The sequence below is a fragment of the Trachemys scripta genome, chromosome 4 (genome assembly GCF_013100865.1).
Source record: "Trachemys scripta elegans isolate TJP31775 chromosome 4, CAS_Tse_1.0, whole genome shotgun sequence".
In the NCBI taxonomy this organism is placed as follows: domain Eukaryota; kingdom Metazoa; phylum Chordata; order Testudines; family Emydidae; genus Trachemys; species Trachemys scripta.
In genome coordinates this window covers 29,180,143-29,203,210 of record NC_048301.1, presented here as the reverse complement: position 1 = coordinate 29,203,210, position 23,068 = coordinate 29,180,143, and the positions used below count along the sequence as shown (strand labels likewise).

At 45.3% G+C, this 23,068-nt stretch overlaps 1 protein-coding gene across 7 annotated transcripts in view; it reads left to right on the top strand.

The window, feature by feature from the left end:
• The first annotated feature begins 13,233 nt into the window (after positions 1-13,233).
• The window catches only part of UNC79 (unc-79 homolog, NALCN channel complex subunit), a 143,873-nt gene continuing 134,038 nt past the window's right edge, over positions 13,234-23,068 (top strand). For 6 of the 7 annotated variants that reach the window (XM_034768621.1, XM_034768620.1, XM_034768619.1 and 3 more), the window contains exons 1-2: positions 13,234-13,537; positions 21,993-22,113. In XM_034768621.1, the coding sequence (XP_034624512.1) occupies positions 13,516-13,537; positions 21,993-22,113 (143 nt within the window). In that variant the 5' untranslated portion in view covers positions 13,234-13,515. Of the gene's footprint in view, positions 13,538-19,106; positions 19,185-21,992; positions 22,114-23,068 lie in introns of those variants that run through there. The other variant, XM_034768616.1, reaches the window with a different exon arrangement.

Here is a 23,068-nt window from a genome sequence, read left to right as displayed (position 1 = left end):
TAGTGAGTCTCATTTAAATTTGTATAATAATCCTCTGTTGTTTGCTCTTCCTTTAGAATCTATCACATTACTGGGATTAGAGTGGTAGTAATTCAGTAATATTTCATTTGGTCGACAACAGACTGCTTCCTTGGAAGTGTTCCAACTTTTCTAGCCTCATTTAACCTTCTTTCCTTTGATTCAGGAGACTATCATTGGTTTATCAGCATTTTCCCTGGCTGTCCTTGGACCAGCTGGATGGTTCCTGTTCCACCTTCCAAGCTATAAAAAGAAGTAGAAGATGTGCTTTCCTATTTAAGACCTGGAGCCTCAGATCTGCTGTAAATATTCCTTTATGGAGCATCTTTAAAGTGAGAATGTCAACCTGAAGTTTAGTCAACTAAAAAAATAAATGAGTTAAATGCTAGTGTCAGGTTCTACATCAATCACCTTGTTACTGTGTGAAAAACTCACACAAGCAGGGAAAATTACTAATTCAGGTCCCCATCCTGCAAAGCCTCATGCAGGTGCTCAGGTTTATGCTCTCTGAGTAGTCCCGTTGACTCCAATGGGCTAAGGTTAAAAGTTAAGCAAATGCATAACTATTTGCAGGAGTGAGGCCTGACCATATAGGGAAAACAGTAAAAGTGACACAAATTGCCATAGTGTGGCCTGATCTAAGTGCGTTCAACTACATTGACTTCAACTGGAGTTGCACTGAGCAGACCCAGCCTGAGTTTGGCCCAGTGTGCTTTCAAAAGTGCAAGCTAAGCTAACTGAAAAAATACAAAGAAATCATTATTTTTAAACTCTTTTTCTGCTTTACAAATATTAGGGGTTCATTTTAACAATAGGAATAAATATTGACAGAGAAGGGTGATTTTTAGGTTGATTGTTTCTCTTTAACTCTTTGTGTCTCTTCTGTGTCAATAGAAAAACCTGTGCATTCCCCCTCGAATAAATGTATCTTGCAAATTGTGGTTGGCAGAAACATCCATTTGTTTTAAACTTTTATGTTTAGATTTATGATATGTGAAGGATTTTGCCATGTTTTATGTTTATAATGGATAGTATCGCAAATATTTTAAAATCTAGTCTTCATTTTAAATAAGTATAATAATGGTTCAATATGTCATACTTATATGTATTATTCTTGGTTCAGGTCATATCTCTTAATGATTACATTTCTGGTTTGCAAAAATATAGAGTCCACCCTGTATGATGCTTGATCCAAATCATATTCTGCTAGCTGTCTGTCTCCATTAAGGGTAAAACAACTCACTGTAACATGAAAACACAGCTTCTGAAAACAGGGATTTCAATGCATTGGAGAGAATGGGGGCTCTTTGATAGCTTATAGTGATGCTGTTTTATTGGTTGCAGAAAAATATAGCCCTGTCACTGTAATTCTACCAGCGTGATTCAATGTCCATTGATGCTTATGGAAGGATTCCCACCGATTTCAATGAGCTTTGGATTGGGGCCTAGATTCTTGATATCCAGAGAACAAACCATGCCAGTGCTGATTAGATGAAAACAGAAAGATAGCTGCAGGAAGACACTGTGGAGCACTGATTTTGCAAACATAAGTAGTTAATGGGACTATTCATCTGTGTAAAATTACTCAGTGTGCATATATGCTTGCAGGATCAGGGGCCTAATTTGGTTATTCCTACCTCATTTAATATACAAGAAATAACTTAGTAAGACATGACATATTTTAGTTACTGTATTTGTCCTTCTAAGATATGATAATATCTAGTGAGGTTGCCTGTTTATAACAAAGTAAATAAAGTATGTCAAAAGCTCATTGAAGCAATTGGAATGGCACTAGATGAAAGTCTGGTAAAAAAATTGTTTAACATTTGGAGACATAAGAACATAGGGATATTTATCTTTCAGTAGAAATGCTTCTTAGAAATCAGAGCAGTTATCTGGAGGATTGTTAAAAATATAAGCATTTTTCAGAAATACAAGAACATTCAAATTTTCAGCCCATCTTTAGATGTGTTGCTCTTTCTGCAATGGGAATGGGGTTTCACGGTTCATTAATAATATTCCTTAGCTCTGATACAGCACTTGTCACCAGTAGGGCTCAAAGTCCTTTACAAAGATAGGTGAGTATCATTGTCCTGTAACCTGCATCGCAGATGGGGAAGCTGCAGCAAAGAGGCTTGCCCAAGGTGACACAACAATTTAGGGGTAGAGCTGGGATTAGAACTCAGGGATAAGATTCTGTTCTATGTCTCTACAGGACACAGCACAGATCTCATAGCCCAGTGAGGGTGCAATGGTGGCTTTAAACCACTTTTGTTGCTCCCAATCCTAGGCTGCTCCAGGGACTAGTGGGGCCCCTGACAAACTTTAGACAACTTTGTGGTGCCTGTCTAAATTACAGCAACCTCCTTGGAATGCCATAGGTGCTGCAGTGCCGCTTGGAATCGTTGCAGAACTGTACACAGTGTGTCCCCTTCCTTAGCCCCAGCTCTGGGATACCCCTATGCCAGGAGTTGCTAGGGAGTCCTCAGAAGGCAGCATTATGGCTGTCTGCTGCAGTTCTTGTGCCAGCAGAATGCTCTCGGAACTGGGGCTTTTAGTGGTTCTTTACACCTGGGTGGTGCTTTTACCAGGCAAAGGGGCCAGAGCAGGAGTGAGGAGGGTGATTTTTTAAACACTTTCCCTCTCAACTCATAAAATGCATGTCTGCTTTTGGTCTATAAATAGCTGATTTGGCCAATTTTGGGTAAAGAGAGGCATAGCAGAAAGTAAAATGAAATTCAGGCTTTGGGAAAAAGTCTTGTGGGTGACATACATTTGCACAAACATGACATGTTCAAATGACTGTTAGTAACACTGTGTTCATTAGGGCTAATAAAGCAAATCTGTTAATAGTCCAAGTCTATGTTCATCAGGATGGTACTAATTCTCAATGTGGGATGTCACTTACTTCTCTGAACCCCTCTGCCATGGCAACAAACTAAGCATTTTGTTTTGATGGCTAAAGAAATTACTCAATAATTTAGAGTATTTATCATAGTTGTTGGGTATTTTTAGCTCACAGATACTGACATTTCTCCCTGGGTGAAATTCACTCTACACAGGGCGCCAACACAAGATCTAACCCACTTAAGTCCTATTTCGAGGTCTTAAGTGATGCACAAACACATGCTAGTCCTCTGCACAGAAGTGAATTTCACTCACTATGATCACTAATAGAATCCACTCCTATTGATACCCAGGCATTCATCTTGCTGATGTCACATTAACCCAGAGACCATGAGCCCAAAGGACCAATTCCTTCCCATAGCTCTTCCTGAGTCAGCACAGATACATGTTGCCCCCTTATTCTGGGCTGAGCCTAATGGCTCAGTTTAGCCCTACATGGATGTCTTTCCTCAGCTGTAAATGATAATACCTATCTACCTTATAGGCATGCAGTGAAGATTAACGCTTATTTAGGATTTAGGGACAAGTGAAATCAAACAGGATCTGACCATTGTTGTGTGTGATGGGGTGTACAAACGTTGCCCCACAAAGGAAGGGGTTAAGGAGCTACTCTGAGCCCAGCTAACCCCTCTGCACCACACCTGCACAGCATGCCTGGGTTGGAGGAGAGGCTTAAATGAAGAATAGACTAGCTCAGTAGCAGTGGAGAATAATATACTTGTATTCTGTTAGCTTTTTGCAGTGAGTTCTGTGGGGGTGTTCAGCTGCCTGGGATCTCTGACTCTGTGACTTCACCAGACCTACTGAGCAAAGGGATTCTTGACACTCAGAAGGTCTGAGATTTCCTTTTGATATATATTGTTTAATGTCTTTACTTTGCCTTTGGAGAAAAAGGGACTGGTAGAAAGTAATTCAGGAAAGCAGTAGTACAGCACCTTTGGGTGCTGACTTTAGCTGCCTTTCACAGAGCCCTAAACTGGAAGCTGGTGGAAAGGGTGGGCCTGGGTTTCCCTAACTAGACCTAAGGGGTGCAGAGAGCTGTGAGCCTACCCTGGCAGGGGAGAATCTGGATGGGCAAAAGGGCTCCTGAAACCCGAGGAGTAGAGACATTGAGGCATAGACTTGGGGGAGGCCAGGTAACTTCTTGACTGAGCCTATGACTATCCTTTGGCTGGACTACTTTGTACATCTTGCATGAGCAAGGCCCTATGTGACCTGGTTGGAAGGTAGAATGTCACTGAGCCTCTGGAGCTAGTGTCCTGCCTGTGAGCTCCAAATGAGTAACTACAGCTAGACCCATTGTGACCCGATACAAGGGGGTTTCCTGCTGGTGAATTACCTACTGCATTGTCATATGAGTATTGCAAACCCCAAGTAAAAAATAATGAGTCAGCTCTACAAAAATCATGAGATTTTTCTCTTTAATTAGGTCCTTTTATTTGCCTCCTTTCCCTGAATCTTTATGGTACATTGGAGTCTTCAACCATGAGGGTTAGAAATGTACTTTCTTTTTTTTTTAATGAAAGTTGAGATTCTCATGTAATCACATGTCTCCAAGAGCTGGAGCTTTGAGGAAAATACCAAAGTTTTGTGATAAAATTGCAAGAATTAGCAACACTGTAGGTATATAAATTTACATGCTGATATTTACTTTAAAAACACTTCAAGGAATTTTCCGTACAAGTCAAGGTAAAATGGTTTGATTTGATCTTTTGTATTTTTCCATAAGAATTACCTTCCTTAGAGCAGGCTTGCCAGCACAGTGGATTAAAACCAAATAAATAAAACTGAATGTTATGCGGTTGTTCAGAGTTTATTAGCAAGAAGTTGCATTCACTGTAACAGTCAAATAAATACAGAAAGTAGCTTTAAAAACCCAGTCCACTTCTTACATCTTATAATGAAATCAAAGTTTAAATTGTTATAACAGAGATAATGTTAAAACAACTATATATGTGAAAAAAAACCAACACACACACCAATCAATGGAAAAAAATCTGAGAATTAAATGTGTCTCTTGGGACAGCAAAGTTGAACTTGGCCAGGAACAAATTTGCCTGATAGAGGCAGCTTTTGCAGCTCTGTTAATTATACTGTGCACCTTAGCATCCAGAAAATTTCACTTCTTATATGAGGCAAGTATCACTTATTCTTTTGCATTTTTAATAAATTGGTCCAAATGTCTTTGCTTCTCCATTCATTTTTTGTTACAAATATGTCTTGTACTAATTACGTATGAACTTTCTAATACTAAAGCTTTTCCTGTTAATTTTTAGTTTTCACAAAGCAGTCAAAAGGCATGTGAAAATAAACCATTAACTGTTTTTTAAAACGTTCCCAAAGGAGTTCTGTGCATCCTCTTAGACAAAGTCATGGGGAACTTGCTGGAAAATAATGACCTCTTTTCAGTGGAAAGAGATGAGAAATAAATCCCCAGAGCTCACACTGTTCCTGCAGCTGCTGCCTGCTGATATTAGAGCACAGCTTAAAACATCTGAGTGACCTGCTCTCTGTAATAACATTAATAAACTAGTCCAACCTAGTTTCATCAAATAACATGTGATCTGGATTTGGTTGAGATATAGACAGTGTCCAGGCTTGCACAAAAATTATGGGTAGCAAAAACTGTCTTCCGTATACATGAATCACAGGCTGATGGGTGTCAGACCTTGTTCAATCATGTAGAAATAGCTGTAATTTTCCTGCACTCTGTGAGGGAATAATTGTTATATTAGAAGAGGAACACAGGTTTTTCCCACCTGCTCCTGCTTCACCTATCTGTCTAGATTTCTATAATGGCCCATCACTATAGTATGTGGACACTATATATATTTAAAGGAAACACCCAGAATCTCAGTTTTTCTCTGCCCCTTGTGCTCCTCTGTGCTCTGGAGTTCATAGTTAGGGCCCTACCAAATTCACAGTCCATTTTGGTCAATTTCCCGGTCATAGGATTTTAAAAATCGCAAATTTCATGATTTCAGCTCTTTAAATGTGAAATTTCACAGTGTTGTAATTGTAGGGGGTCCCAACCCAAAAAGGAATTGTGTGTGGGGCGGGGGTTGCAAGGTTATTGTAGGGGGGGGAGTTATGGTACTGCTACTCTTACTTCTGTGCTGCTGCTGGTGGCAGCGCTGCCTTCAGAGCTGGGCAGCTGGAGAGTGGCGGTGGTGGCTGGGAGCCCAACTCTGAAAGCAGAGTCGCTGCCAGCAGCAGCGCGGAAGTCAGGATGGACTGGTATGGTATTTCCACCCTTACTTCTGCGCTGCTGCCTGCAGAGCTGGGCCCTCGGTCAGCAGCCGCCACTCACCAGCCACCCAGCTCTGAAGGCAGCAGTGCAGAAGTAAGGGTGGCATGGTATGCTATTGCCACTCTTACTTCTGCGCTGTTGCTGGTGGGGCGCTGCCTTCAGAGCTGGGCACCCAGCCAACAGCCGCAGCTCTCTGGCTGCCCCGCTCTGAAGGCAGTGCAGAAGTAAGGGTGGCAATCCCGTGACTCCCTAAAATAAGCTTGTGACCCCCCCCCACGACTCTCTTTTGGGTCAGGTCCCCCAGTTTGAGAAACGCTGGTCTCTCTGGTGAAATCTGTACAGTATAGGGTAAAGGCACACAAAAGACCAGATTTCACAGGGGGAGACCAAATTTCATGGTCCGTGACACATTTTTCATGGCTGTGAATTTGGTAGGGCCCTATTCATAGTAATTTACTGTTATAACAGGCAGGAAACTCACTCTGCAGATGAAAATTGCCTGAGGTGGCTGCTTCTGTCAGATCTGCAGTGCATCTTTCTATATGTATAGATGTAGGGTTGCCAACTTTCCAATTTCTTAAAACCGGACACTACAGAGCGCCCCTGCTCGCTCACTCCTCCCCACTCACTTGCTCCTCCCTCCCTCCAGGACCCAGCAGAGCTGGATGGGGAGCTGAAGCGGAGTCTGCCCACGAAATGCAGGTAGGAGTCAGCCCTGGCTGAGAAGGGGCTGGCGTGGGTTGATGACCCAGCGCCCCGGTCTCCACGGCCTGGGCCAGGTTGGCAGTGGCGTTTGTAGGCAGCAATCGTGGAGGGGGCAAGGGGTGTTGTCAGTCTCTCTGGATGAGCTGGGCCAGGCTGGGGGAAATGCCATTTCCTCCCCATGCTGTGTGTGCGAGCTGGGTTCCAGGCTCCACCATGAGATGCATGACCTGAGTCTGAAGGGCGCTGCTCCCCCACTCTCCTGGGCTGGGCCAAGTCCTCACCAAGTGGCACAGGGAGGGAGGCGAAGCGGGAGCTGGTGCTGCAAAGTCACCTCTCCCCAGTTGTGTCTCTGGTGCTGGTCATGCATGTCTTGAAGCCCCTGGAATGGCTTCCGAGGAAGATAGGGGGTGGGAGCAAAGCCAGAGAAGAGGGTGGAAAATAGGACGTGATCCAAACGCAATCCCACAGCATGGATTGGCACCCCCCTGGCTCACAGCGATGCTACCCCCAGCTCTCTGCAAGTGCCCCGCTGTGGTCACACAAGCTGCAGTGGGCGGTTCCTTGACCCCCTGTGTTTTGGCTCCCCTGCAGGCAGTAACTGGACTTTTGGTGTCCAGTCAGTATTTCTGACCAGACACTGTACAAGTCCCCTTTCAACCGGACTTTCTGTTCAACAACTGGACACCTGGCAACCCTAACAGCAGGCACTTCCAGTATCAGGCGGTCTGCGTCTAGTGGGGCTGGAAGTATCATGGTACCTTAGCAGCTTCCTCCATCCAAAGCTCATTGAAATTAATGGAAAGACTTCCATTGACTTCAATGGGTTTTGGATCACCTCCCAGCAGCCTGTTTCTAATAAAAATCATGTGCTTGCAGCATGTGCTTCACCTCACTACACCCCCCCAGACCACACCTCTGGGGGTATTACAGAGAGTAGGAAAGGGGAATGATGACAGATGGGAGCAAACCTATCCACTGATCATTATTGTGCAAACTAATTCTCAGGACCATTGAAAGCTCTCCTCCCCCACTATGCCCAGGCTTTTCATTTGTCACCCACCCAGTCTCATGGAGGTAACTGCTGCTTATTCCTATCCAGTGGCTCTGTTGTAAACAGGTTCCTCTTCCTGTCAAGGCTGTAAAAGCCGCAGGAAGTAGGGAAGGAAGAACCATGCAAGGAGCTGGGAGAAGCTATCAGATAAGGGAGGCAGTGATGGCTGTGGGGGAGGGGAGAGTACATTGAGGAGTCTGGTGTGGAACTAATTAACTGGGCTGTGATGTGGGGAAAATGTTGCACATTTAGTATTTTTTAATTGGTATGAAAACAAAAATAACTACTTAAAGGCCAATGTATAGATCTGCCTATTTACTGCAGCTCACCAGTGACAAAGGCTCAGATCCTCACAGGTAGTTAAGAATCTCACTCCCACTGAAATTTGAGGATCTGGGCTCAGTTGTCTATTGTTCTCAGTCCTGGGCAGCAGTAAGTTGGGTGCACTGGACTCTGTGCCATGCTTCTGCTGCAGTGGGCATGGTGATGCTGACATTTATAGGGAAAGCCCATATGCTTATGTTTGGAAGTCTTGGGGGAAGGACTGGTGTGTTGACTATGCAAATAGGCTGTTCTCAGGTTCCCCTGCTCCTGTTGCACAGCCCTCTTTGGCTTCCATGGCCTCCCTATTTTCCTGCCTAGCAGCTGTTTGGGGGTAGGCTGTTTCCAGCAGGCTTTTTATATGTAACCCACAGCTCCTCCATGTCCTTTGCAGATGGAATCCTGTTGCTCTGTCACATGGATCTTCCCTATGAAGTTCTCCAGAGGAGAGCAGCTTAAAGCCCCTAGTGATGTTCTGGATGGCAGAAATGAAGAAATGTCCCTAGTGAGCCCAGAAAGACAATGGGAGAGCACTTGAATTTACAGCTTAGGTGGTGACTGTCCTGGAATAACCCAAGAGATACAGCAAGGCACATGGATACATTTGCTTTCTGGAACACACATCCTGAACTTTCTTACACTACCCATCCAAACCAGTAGCTCCCCCAGTGCTGGAGGAATATCCCTCACACACTTTCCTCCCTCCTGCCATATAACCGGCACTTCTAGCTGGGAGGTGGGGGAACACTGCCCCCTACCTCCAGGAACCAGGCCCAGATTAAGGTTATGAGGGGCCTAAGGCTAATGGGAGGGAAGGGCCTAAGTATTAATTGCATATTGCAAAAAAAAATTATGAAGTTATCAAACATTTATCTGCATACATATTTACATGTTATTTATTTATGTAAAATTAACAAGTTTATTCTACTCTCACTACACTCAATTCTTCAAACAAACAATTTTTCCCCCTAGTTCAGCTGTGGCAAAGTCATGAATGATGTCATAGTAATTCAAAGACCAGCCAATTGCATTCTCAGTACTCAAGAGGGACAAAGCACTGAGATGCTCTTGAGTCATGGTGGATCAGAGGACATTTTTGACCCTTGGTAGAAGAGAGGAGGAACGTTCTCCACTACAGTTAGTGATCATTAGCGACAAATACAGCCATAAAGCAGTTTCAACATTTGGGAAACATTCTATCACATTGGAGTCAGAGATAACTTGGCACATCCAAATAGCTTTGCTTTCATCATCTTTACTCCATATATCTGAGAATGATGTGAATTCAACAAATTAAGGAAATTCTTTAGTAAAATCTGTTGGGAGATCATCTGGGTACTCCAGACACAGACATCTGATGATATCTTCACTGACTTCGGAACTTGAAATGTTAGGCGAAAAATCTGTCAGTACACTAAAGGTTTTGTCAATATTTTCATAAGCTTTGATCCGATGTTCAAATGAACTCTTCAGTTTGTTGATGATTGTGATGAAGGTATTAACTCTGAAGGCCTCCTTGTCACTGGATGAGTGGGCAGTTGCATCATTGCATGTCTTCTGTCTTTTGCGGTGTTTGGCTGACTTATACTCATGGTTAGCAGTCCTTGCAGCCCCCTGAATTTCATATTCATCAAAACTATCCCGCATTTGTTGAAGAACAGTTCCAAGACTCCTCATTAGGTTTACAGCAGTGGAAAGGTCAATTTGAGCACTTTGCAAGCTTAGACGGCACCTGCTGAATGGTTGAAGTATATCATTTCAGAGCTCACACAAAATACCAGTTTCCAAAGTGTGCATTGCATCATTCAGGATCTTCGCATCTTTTCTTGTTGCTGATTTTTGAGATTCATCGTCCTTGATGCTCTCTAGTGCTTCAAGGATGTTGGGGTATCCCAGAACAACTGCATTCACAGCTTCAGCGCTGGCACTCCACCATGTCCCTGAGAGTGATTTGGGCACTGGGCATCCCTTTGGTAGTGAATCTCTAGGAATCATCCAACGACTGGTTGATGCAGAGAAAAAATTGTACAATTCTTGGACAAATCCAAAAAAAACCTGTTTCAACACAACAATCCATGGCAGACTGGCCAGCAAGGTTGAATGAGTGTGCAGCACATGATATGTAATCAACCAAAGCATTGCACTCTTTTATCTTTGCCTGCATCCCTGAATATTTGCCACTCATATTACTTGCATTGTCATACTTTTGGCCACGACAAAGGCTGATGTCAATCTCATTTTCGGTGAGGAAGTCAAGTAGATACGAGGCAAGTTTCTCTCCTGTGTGGCTGGTGATGTTTATGAAGGTCATGACACACTCAACTGGTCTGCTGGGTAGCACATTACACAAGATGACAGTCAACTGATCTACATGACACATCCAGTGTTGAGTCAAGGGATACTGAAAAATATCCCACATCTTTAATCTCATCTACAATGGTTGACAGTGTCTTCTTTGCCAGCAGTGCAATGAATTCATCACAAATAGTCTTTGATAGATATGATGTATGGCCTTTTACACGATTTGCATGTTCATTGATGTGCTGAGCTGAGAAACGGTTGAACTTAGCGATTAGCTCTAGAATGCCAAGATAATTGCCACTGTGTTTTGATCCAACAGTCTCATCTGAGCCACAGAATGGCAGACCACACTCAGCAAGAAAAACTGTTGTTTCAACTATGGGTCTGAGAACATTCTTCCAATAAGCACGACCTTCCAAAAACTGGTTTTCCATTTGGGTATCAATTCTGCCGCTTTCTTTCAGGCATGGTAGCTGCTAACTTACAATGTATTCTGCTCACTCATTGCAGGATTGGTAATGTATGCAGTATTTTTCCAATCACTGAAGCCTTCACAGAACATTCCACACTTTTTGGTATCAGAAATCAGGCAGCAATAAAAACAATACACTTTCTTCTTCGGAGGTGAATAGATGAGCCATTCTCGCTTGCTAATCTGTTTGCTAGGCTTCACATATTAAAAAAATGATTTGGTCAGATAACGATTCTGATTGGTGTATTTGTCAGTGAAAAATCAGCATCTAGATTCTGGCATTTCTATGAGCCCTTCTCAGTCCAATATGTAATGAGATCTTGAGAAGTCATGTCCCACTCACCTGGATGGTTGGAGAAGGATATTTTTGTATTACTATCACTGGGAAAATGTTCAGAGGAGTGGGGTGAGACTGCAGCTAGAGAAGTCACAGGAGGCTGCTCCTTTTCATTAGGCACAGGCACAGCAGGTTCACTTGGGCTGGTATTCGCCAGGACTTCCTCACCACCAGACTTAGTAGGAGGAAAAAAAGTTAGGAGAGAAGCACTACATCTTGTCTTTGCCATCTTTCTTTGGCCTCCTTCAGTTTCTGCCATCCTCCTTTCTTTGACATGGTTTCTATTGTCCAGTGTAGGCCTATTGTGTACGAAGTTCAATTCTGCTTGCGCTCACACTTACTTAGCCCACAAAGACAAAATCACAACCACCATAAATTGAATTCACGATCTTGATGGATTAATTTGTACAAAGCAATATCTAATGAGACAAAAAAATTCTGAATGCCCCGCTACCGTGGCTCAGCTGTTACTTCATTATGGAATGGAGAGCCTACAGTAGCACCTAAAAATAGGAAGGGCTAAAAATCGGAGGGCCTAAGGCTATAGCCTTATTTGCCTATTGGTTAATCCGGCCCTGCCTGGAACTAGTAACCATTGGGGGTGTGGAACACTGATTCACCCACTGAATTAGCCTCTCCCCCAGGGTGGAAGTAATTTACAGGATTTACCAGTAGTGCTGGAGTCCTGTGGGGGGCGTGGCCTCATCCGGAAAGGCGGGGCATCTCAACATTTAAAGGCCCTGGGGCACCAGCTGTGGCTGGGAGCCCCAGGGCCTTTAAATCAATCCCAGGCTCCCAGCTGCAGAGATGGCTGGGAGCCCCCGGGGCTCAGGGGAAAATTCAAGGGCCCAGGGCTGCGGCCGCCACGGAGCTCTGGGCCCTTTAAATTCCCACCGCAGCTCCGGCAGCCGGGGAACCCTGAGCCCTTTAAATCCCGGCCCCAGCCCAGCTTCCAGCAGGATTTAAAGGGCTCTGGGCTCCCTGCAGTGGCGGGGAGTTTTGAGCCCTTTAAAACCCGGCCCCAGACCAGCCGCTGGAGCTGCGGGTGGGATTTAAAGAACCGGGAGCTCCTGCGGCTGCGGGGAGCCCCAAGCCCTTTAAATCCCCGCCGCGGAAGCCGGTGCGATCTGGCACGGTGTATTGGCTCTTGCAGGTACACTGTACCAGACCGTACTTTCACCTCTGCTCTCTCCCCAAAAAAACGAATGGAAGGGAGATGATACTCACACACCTTGACTAGCCTGCCCATCTCTCCCTTGTCCTGAACTGAGGGCGATTTGAGGGCGCAGAGAGGTTGGAGTGAGGAACTGAGAAGTAGAATGGAAAGCTGGGGGTCTGGCTGGAAACAGAGGCCTCCACTGCTTGGGGGAGGGGAGCCAGAGCCCTACAGAAATGATAAAACCAATGCACTAAAGAATGAAGGGCCCGGGGCTGTACGACTGGGGCCCGTCCCCCTGCGGGGGGGCGGGCTTAGGTGGAAGGGGAGAGGCCCCGAAGGGTGGGGGGTTCATGCGCCGCCTATGTCCAGGGGCCCTGCATTTGTACATTATCAGCACTCAGGAGATAGGGGTATCAGGAAGGTTCTGTAGTCAGGTCCAGAACAAGAGAGAGAGAGAGAGAGAGAGAGAGAGAGAGAGAGAGAGTGAGTGTGTGTGTGTGTGTGTGTAAAACAGCCGCTGCAAGCCTGGGGGGGGGGGCGTCTGTTGCAAAACCTCAGCTCTAAAGAGTATGGGGCGCTTTAATTTCCCAGTCTTCTCAGAGCCCCAGTTTAGGGGCTGAGCAGCGCTTCCCCTTTAAGAGGCTGTTCCCTGTGAATGGAATCGCTCCTCCTCGCTGGTAGAGCTCACTGTGCAATTCACCAGGGCCCCCCATTCACGCCTCCTTCTCCGTTCTCCCTCTGCCCCTCACGTCGGCGGCAGCAGCTGTCGGGGCGCGTTTGGCTCCCAGCTGCAGGCCAGGCCTCCGGAGGGTTGCTCGGGGCTAGATTTGCCGTCGCAAGAATGGTCGCGGCAGAGGGGTGGGAGGGACGCAGCTCGGCCAGCCACTCGCGCCTGGGCAGCAGGGAGGGACCATCGCTCATCGCGGGCTGAGGGGGAGAGAAGAACCCAAAGGCCACCGACATTGGGGCGAAACATTTCCACCCGGACAACATCATGTCCACCAAAGCGGAGCAGTGTAAGTAGCGGCCCCTTCGCTGGGAAACGAGGGCGCAGCCAGGGCGGGGGAGGTTTGCTGTGTGTGTCCGGGTGCGGCGGAGGAGGGGCGCTGCACTGTCCATGGTCCTGGTCACAGGGACTAGGGTGACCACCTCACAGAGCTGAAATATCGGGACGGGGGGCGGTGGAACAAATAAAAAACAAAAAAGCCCAAAAGCCGTTTCGCTGGGGCCGGGGGAATTAGCAGGCACCGGCCGCGCAGCGGCTACTACCCTCCCCGCGGCCCTGGGCACATGCGGCGCGTCCTGTCCCGCTGCCCCGCCGGGAAGGAGCCGCTGGAGCGCAGCCGAGCGGGAGAGACGCGGGGCTCCGGACCCCGGCAGCGGCGTGGGAGAGCGGCTCGGGGCCGCGCGAGCGGGCTAACGTCCCTGCCCTCCGCCAGCATGTCCCGCCGGCCGCCGCAGGCCAGGTAAGGAGCCTGGGCCTGACTCCTCCGCTGAGCAGCATTCCTCCTCCCTCCCAGGCTTGCAGCTGTAATGGCGGCGCAAGCCGGGAGGGAGGGACGGACGGAGGGGGGGTGCTGCGGCTTCCAGTTCCTGGAGCTGGTGAGTGCGAGCTCCGGCACCGGGCTGGCAAGGGGGCTGCTCCCCCAGGAGGGAGACGGGGGGCTCAGACGAGGAGCTAGGACGAGGGGGTAGGGGGGACTCGGCTCCTTACCTGACCTGCGGCGGGATATGCTGGCGCGGGGACGCTACCCCCTAGAGGGGCAAGGAGCCGGCCGGGGTCCATCTCGAGCCGATAAACTTTATATGGCCCGCTCGCGCGGCCCCGAGCCGCTCTCCCCCGCCACTGCAGGTGTCCGGAGCCCCGGGACTTCTGGTCACGTGAACCGGGGCGGATGGCAGGTGGAGGAGGGCGTGTCAGGGGGATCTATTACACTGCGCCTTGCAATTTGTCAGCTGCCTGTCACTGTGCTCTGAGCTGTGTTGGGGTGTCTGGCTGTTTCTGCGGTGCGATTTATTTCACGCAGCTGCTGAGAAACCCTGTCAAGGGTGCCCAGTTTGTGCTCTGCATGATATCGGACTTAAAAACCGGAGGCTTTTCTGCCTTCCTCCAAGACAGGAGGAAGGAGGATAGAAGGGAAGCCAGGCCCAGGGACCTGGTTCTGGTTAAGGCCTGGTTTTAGGTGTTTGATCAGTCTCCCTTGCTGTAAATGGCAGCTGTGGGTTAAAGCTTCCCAGCCTTTGTTCAGTGTTGTTGTACATCATTTTCAGTGCCTGTTCTCTTCTCTGTGAAGTCTTGCACTTGGTGATTTTTCAATACCTGTACTGATACAAACTGTTTTTGTTGCTTTTAATAGCCCTTAAACGTTTCACCTATTGCTTTGCATGTTTCCAATGAGATAATATTTACATGCTCTGTTAATAGGAAAGCAACACAATTGTGTGTTGGGGGCGGGAAGGGGAGGAAGTGATTGATTGGCTCGGTTTGGCTTGTGGATTTAGTGATAAAATACAGAGCCTAACACTTCTTGGTCACTAGCCCTGATCAGTAGTGACCCAAAGTGAGCTGACAGCTTCATTGGTTTGTATGAATTGAAGTGAGAGTTTAGCTTAGGTCCTAGTGTCTGTGTCAAAAAGTCACCCAACTAATTGATCCAAGAGTCTCAGCAGGGAGCCCACAGATTGAACTAACATAGAATGTGATCTGCCCCTCACAGTCTTAGAAGTGTTCTACCCATGAAGAAGCTCATTGATGGAGTAGGGAAGCTGGCCTGCTGCTCTGGCTCACACCATGCATCTTCTGTGAATATACAGAAGTCATCATTCTCTTGTCTTATCTACTCTATTGTTTCAAACTATTCCCCACTGCTGCTAACAAACACCAGGAGAGCTCCATTTACTTATACCCCTAGAGTGGCTGCTAGTAGCCACTGACATTTTAACTGCCATGTTTTCTAGATCTACTCTGTCAGCAAAGTCAGATGATGGTGATTAGAATGCAAGCAGCTGGCCCACATCAGCGCTCTCATTATTGTTAATAACTGGCATATTTGCTAATGCAATAGTGGGAAATTTTAAGAAAAATGCCACTGTAGACCAGCACTGAATCCATATAACCTTTTCTCCTGATGCACTACCTTAATGATGTGTTGGGATTGCTCTGTGATCAAGGGCTTAGAGTACTTTTGGCTCAGCTGGAATCATTTCATCCGACATTCTGAAAGATGAAATTCACTTCTCTCTTTGGTCCATGTCTATTGATCTTCAGGTTATAGTGCAGAGCCTTTGTGTTTTTACAGGCTTTTGCCTGATTAGGACAAAGGGACATTTTTTTTAAAAACTTTTGGGGTTAATCTCTAAGTTACAGTAGCTGATATTTTTGTCTTTTAAGTGTTGTGCTGATGGCCTAGATGCATGCTTTATGGAGGATACATTTTTATAAATCAAGGGATGGTGTCCCTAGCCTCTGTTTGCCAGAAGTTGGGAATGGGCAACGGGATGGATCACTTGATGATTACCTGTTCTATTCATTCCCTCTGGGGCACCTGGCATTGGCCACTGTCAGAAGGCAGGATGCTGGGCTAGATGGACCTTTGGTCTGACCCAATATGGCCATTCTTATAGTCTTAAAAATGAAAGAAAATTCTGTACTCGCTCTCTGTACGATGCAATGTTCTGCTCTCACCCATTGTGCTACTTTTTTCTCTGTCTCTCACATTTTCTGAACCTGCTCCCCCTTCTCGTGCTACTCTGTATCTTACCTCTGATTATTTCACATTGATATATGGAACAGTTCCTTCTGCTTCATCCATCCTGTCCATCAGCACCATTTTTGATGTTTTCCCTTTCTGTAATGAGCCTTCATGTTCCCTCATCCCTAATATTCTTGGCCTGTTTGACTTTGAGCTTCTTTCACTCACTTTGCTGGCAGCTATTTACTGTTTCTCCCCCTTGTGCTGCTCTGGAGCCCTCACACTGGCATTGCCTTCTCCCTGTTCCTTTTAGTTTTAAGGACTCACCCCCTTTTTTTTGCAGTTTTGGTGTGTACATTGGTTTTAAATGGGATTCACTTGTGGACCCAGCTCATGGATTTCTCCTCTGTTCTGGTCCTGAAGCTGGCTTTCTCCTCCTCATGATGCTTCAGGTTGGGGATCCCGAAATTCCTAACCCACTGAACTTCTGTTTTATAATATGTTTATCAAGGCTCCTCCCTTGCCTAGTTCTTTATCGCATTGTAAAGTGTGTTTATTTGCTTTTTGCATAATACCAATTCTCTTTCACCTGCACTTTTTGACAAATGGTGATGATTTCCAAAAAGAATTACACTGGCTTATGCACCACTACCAGGCTATCCCTCAAGCCTCAACTGATGCTGCCACTGCTACTGTCCTGCTTGATTGACAGGCAAGAAGCAGATTGTCTCAGGTAGGCGTAACAAGCAATGAGGAGTCCAGAATTTGCCATGAAACAACAGAAAAAACTAAAGTGAAAGAATACACTGACCAGATCAGAAGAGTAAAAATTCAATTCTAATCATTGGTGGTGTGGCCGCAGGAATACATGACCAACAGTTTATCTCCTACTGCTCTGAGCAATACCAGGGCATCCTAACAAAAGGTATAATGGTGACAGCCAACAGAGGGTCACAGGTGGTCACCTGCCATGCTACTCTTCTTTATCCGCTACATGGGTCTCCTTCTGAGCACATTCTGAAAAGTAAAGTCAATGATTATGCCTAACACCACAGCTCTCCAATGGAGCTGAGCTATTGCACAGAATAGCACCCACTGACAGCAAACAACCTGGAGACCACCTGTAAGAGGTTCGTGCCGGGGCTCGACCCTCCTGGGCAGGAGGGGAGCCATACCAACTCACCACTGATGGAGCAACAACCAGTTAGTTCAGGGGCTCAGGTCCTCTGGTGCAGGGGCCGAGCGAACAAACCGTTCAGGGGCTCAGGCCCCTGGGTCCAGGGGCTGAGCAACAATGCAACGAGTAATTCGGAGGCCCAGGCCCTGGATCAGGGCGGGGCACAAACAGTTACAGCTCAGGCCCTCAGGCAGGGGCTGAGCAAACAAACAGCTAGGGTAGGCCCAGGGCCCTATACCTGAGCGTTGGGTGAGGGGGAAGCCTGCCACCTGAGAGCTGGGTGGCAGCGGGGGGATGCAGGCCCACCCACTCCACTGCATCCCAGCCTGGGGCCCTAGCAGCAGCTATCACCACTGCTGGTCAGTGGGGTATCCTGCCCGCAACACACTGATATCGGCTCACATGCGTCTGCAGCCTGACCGGGGTCAGCTACCCCCGGGCTACTTCCTGGTTCCCCCTCACGGCCTACCTTGTTGGTGCTGCCGGGTCAGTCCACCAGCATCGGTTCCTCGCCCCCCGGGGCTTGGGAGCAGGTCCGGCAGCTCCTTGGGGAAGTCCGGCCACTGGGGCTCTGGCGGCTCCTCTGGGTAACAACAGGGACGGAGTGGCTCTGGAGGCTCCTCGCCTTCGTAGTTGGCGCGGGGCAGTTTCCGACGGCTCCTCCCAATACCGGGTGCGGGGGGCTCCAGCGGCTCCTACTCATAGTGGGCTCAGGGGAGCTCCGGTCAGTTAGGGCAACGGTCTCAGGTCTCAGCGGTCTCCCGGCAGCACATCCACTCCGTGCAGCGGCTAGGCCCTGACTGAGCTCCAGCGGCAGGCCTTTATACTTCCTGTCCCGCCCCTTGACTTCCGGGGGGTGGGAACAGGCGGTGGTGACTCCGCCCACTCGGGTGCCTGCAAGGGTGCTCCCTCTGCTGGGCAGGAGGGGAGCCACACCGACTCACCACACCACCCATTAATTCCCTTTTCCTCCAGTAATAAAAACTGGCATCTGCTCATGGTAAGTAATGTTCTGGGAATGCCAACTACCCTCCATTTTCCTGTCCAGGACTTTGAAACAAACAAGGAAACCATCTCCAAAGAATCCAACCCAGCTTTTACACTTGTGTCAAAGAGGAATTTGGGAGTTTAGATGCACATGCAACGTGGAGATAGACATTGAAGCTAGCAGATATTTACGTCAACATTTTAAAACATGGATAGCTAAAGCAAGGCTCCTAAATCCATATTTAGACATAGCAGTACAAGTGGCCTGATTTTCTAAAGTGCTGAACACCTGTACTTCCTATTGAAGATAATAGGATTTATGGATGCTCAAGACTTTTGAAAATCAGTTACTTATAATCCAATGCCTGCACTGGATTTAGGAGCCTATCTTTAGGTAAAAAAGATTTGCAATATGATTTAATGCTTTCATTCAAAAAAGCTCTCATTAACCTGGGACATAACAATTACATTTCTATGGGAGGTGTAGTCTGATACCAAAAGCAACATGAAGTGACTCATTTTACAAACAAAATTATTATCTAGCTATTGTGTTTATGAATGTTCTTTTATGTTGATTGATTTCATTTGGGGCACTAACCCGCTTAATAGAAATAAACAGGTTTCCTACTTTGCACAAAACAGCACTCCCGACATGCTTTTCCCCTCTCTTGAAAACAAGTGGCTGTAGAGATGAAGGAGGCTCTTTAAAATACAGCTTGACTAATATCTCTGGCATTGGTTTTCCTATTTCAGTTATGGACATCTGACTACATAGCCTGGCACCTGCAATGAACTATAAATCCAGCTGTGAGTTGTTCTTTGGTTGAGAAATCTGATTTGTGACCTGATTATTTTACAAATCTACTAGGCTTCATATCCTTTACACCAGGGAGACTGGCATCACAAACAACGTTTAGTAAATAGAAAAGGCTCTTTCCTAATCTAAGCCATGTATTTATACTGTATGACTCTCATTACCGTGGAATCTGAGCACCTACACAAATGATGTTCTATAGTCTAGTTGTCTAATGAGATTTTGGGAACAGGGATCCATATTCTTACATATTTGTAAGGGCCATTTACATCTATAAGGCTGTATCAGTAAACACTAATAATATACATTATACTCCGGGAGAATACATGGTGTACTAGAAAAGCTTTATCCATTTAAATCTGAGGTACCGGTTTTGCTCACAAGTGGAGAACCCAAATGCACCAGTTCTGCTAACCAGAATGTCATAGATATTGTGGTGGAGGGAAAGAAAGCCTTCCTTGCCTTGCATAATCACTGAATAAGATTTAACATGTTTATTCTGTAGTCATTCAGAAATCAGAACGTGATTTTTGCTACTGGATTCTTTAGCCTTCTATTTTGTTGGTTCTACCCATGTGTATATTATTGTATTGAGTCCACTAAATGGATAGTTGAGGACAAAATATGACTAGTATGACCCACAAGGCCATCAATACCCAGTTGGATGCACAAATGTAGCTTGTTTATGCAAAACCTTATTAGTGCAAAGATACAAACATGAATAATTGCACACTGGAAAAAAGGAGACTTTGAGTGGACTTTTTTTTTTTTTTTTAAATTATTAAAATTATCCATAAAATTAGAGATACAGCCTCCACCTAAGCTCCCCTTTAGGCATACACAATTTGTGCAGAGGTCCTGGGGGGGGAAAAATATGATCATGTAATTAAAATCTGTATCATAATGCATACATCCAACAGAGCTGAATTCAGATTGCATAGGCAAGCTTAATTCTGGCATTTCCTAACTTTTGAGTGCTTGACTTTGCAACCTGAATATTTTTACCATAGTTTTTGTATTTAATAAATACATAGGATAGTTCACTGGGGGAGTTGATCAAAGCAAAATATATACAGTAAATATATATTTCAAGAGATACCTACATTTAGCAGTAGTCTGGCATGTTATGATGGATGGTCTTACCTTGTTCCTAAATTGTTTTATATATCTATAGGGCAAGATTTTCACCAGTGCTAGCATTGCCCAATTCTGCTTCCACTGAAGTCAATGGGATTTTTAACACTGACTTGAATAGGAGCAGAGTCAGGCCAGTTCTGAGGGTGTGGAAAATCCCACCCGTAATGTTCCTCATTGCAGAGAGAAAAGTGAACATGCACTTTCAAGTTCTCTTGCTTTGTTAAAGAAGAGTTAAAGCATTTAAAATCTTAAGCTGTGCTGACATTTATGTCATGTTGTCCACTCTCAGAATGACAACAACAAAGTGACATAATGAAGTAGCATCAGTATTTCATATTAACAAAAATGCTGACTTTTTCTATAGCTATATTGTATTTGTTTGCTGTGGTATTGTACAGAAAATAGGTGTGCCCTCTAAGCTTAGGCCTATAACTGATTTATGTGCTGAGCTTTCTTTACAATTAACCACACAGTGACTTTTATGATAGAAAGTAGAAGACCAGCAGTCCATTTGCAGGTATTCCATCATGAGTAGGGAAAGGAACTTATTAGAATAAAGAAAATGCTATTCTTCCTAAAGCTATGATTTCGCCCCCTGCACTTCACTATAGAAAAGCTGCTTTGAACCATCCCTGACCCCACCCCACTCTGATCAGGCTGCCTGCTATAGATATAAATAAACTGTACACATAGTCTTACACAATTGATTCACTACATAGTCTAGAGCAAACCACTGAGTTTCTCTTTCCCTCAGGTTATCCATCCATCCATCCATCCATCCATCCATCCATAAATTGACCGTAGTAATACTTATCTATCTCACGTGGGTGTTGTGTGACTTACTGAATCAATAAGTATTGCTCCCCCTTTTTGCTCTGAGTGGCTTGTCAAAATGTGGAGCCCTGTACATGTTCCAGTTGGGAGTAGAAATTGGTTGTAGTCAGGTATTTCTTGGATACACTTTATTTTGTTTACAAAGAATGTACAAAGTCCTGTGTCTCTGAGCGCAGAAGGAAACAAACAGCGTCTTTTGCTCACAGCACCAAGAGCACTCTTTTCAGCTTGAGTCTGTGACCCAAAAACCTTTCCCTAGATTTCTTCCATGGTTAGCCACATGCCTTCAGCTGCTGCTGCAGGTGATCTCTCTCACTCTATTCTTGGCTGACCTTAGTTTCTGTGTGATCTCTCTTCCCTTGTACTCGCACACTTACCCAAAACAATACTCAGACAGGAGCTCCCGGGGTTCACACACATCCTTTTGTCTTAGGTGGGGCTTATGCATATAGTTATAGGTTACATCTACCAATCTCAAAGAGGTTTGAACTCAATCCATGACAAGGTTTCACCCAGCTCATAACATTATAAATGAGGCTTGAGATCCATGAATGGAAAAAATGAGACAGGCACTAAGTGTTTGTTTAATCTGTTAGCACAGAGTAGGACTAAAACAGATTTAAAAATACTATATACAATTTTTCCTTTTTCTTCCCTCCTTCATCAAAGTATTCAATTTATTCAGCCACTATAAAGATTGGAAAGACTTGTCTCTTAGGTTTAGCTCACTGCATGGATTTTAACACTACAGTAGGGGTAGAAAACTGATATGGTGTCTTAACCTGAACTAAGCTAAATGAAAGTCTCTCTGTTTTTGTTTTTTTATCCAGTTGCTTCCAAGATCCGCTACCTACAAGAATACCATAACCGCGTTCTTCACAACATTTACCCTGTGCCCTCTGGAACTGACATTGCAAACACTCTGAAATACTTTTCTCAGACTTTATTGAGGTAAGTTTTAAATTATGCTCTTCAAGAGAAAAAATGTTAGGGGATATGTATTGATTTCTTCTTGGTTAATGGATCTTATGGATCAATGCTCAACCAGAAGGAGTCAGAGCTCAATATAATTAAAAGTATGGTATAAATAAATTACAGCAGTGGCTGTTGCCCAATTTGCCCAGTTGAGCTGCTTATTGAGTGGCTGATTCTAAAACAAAACCTGGTTTGCTTGGCCCTACTATAGGTTAGTGGAGTGCACACGTGTGCTTGAAGTAAAGAAGAGAGAAGGTTGCTATAAAATTTCACAAGTTTGACTGTGACCTCTCTGAGAATCCTAAAACTATAGGATCCTACCGAGATGAGACTGAGCAGCAAAACTAGAAGCTGAGCTGTCCATAGTTCAGTGGGCTTTCAGATCTGGATTTTGGTTCAGCCTATTATAGCAATGGGCATAGGCACAAAGTTTGGATCCAGATCTGGATCTGAATGACATTAATGGTTCAGAGTTGCTCTGATCTAGTGATTTGGTTTAGTCCACTCTCGTTGCAATATAAAAACCAATAAGTACGAAGTATGATTAGAGAATAGGTTTAGATAGGTGATATGACCTTTCAACTTGTTAAAGAGAGCTGTTATAGGTTTGGGATTTCATTAGGAACATTACTTATATTCCAATTTTCCTACAGTATAATGGATTCATTGACCTGAATTTTCAAAGTGGCCTTCAGATGGCCTTTGATATTGCAGATATAATTTTTGTATGCCTACATTTTTGTGGCTTAATTTTTCATATGCAGATAGTTTTGAGTTGACGGTGCATTTTTGTGTATAACTACCTGATTTGCACCTACAAAAATATTTACACTTAGAAAATTGCACCCATACTTTCAGAGGCTGCTTTGGAAGTTAGGCCATTTGTATTGTCTTAGAGAGAAGAAACATTCTCTCTTGCTCTAAAATATGT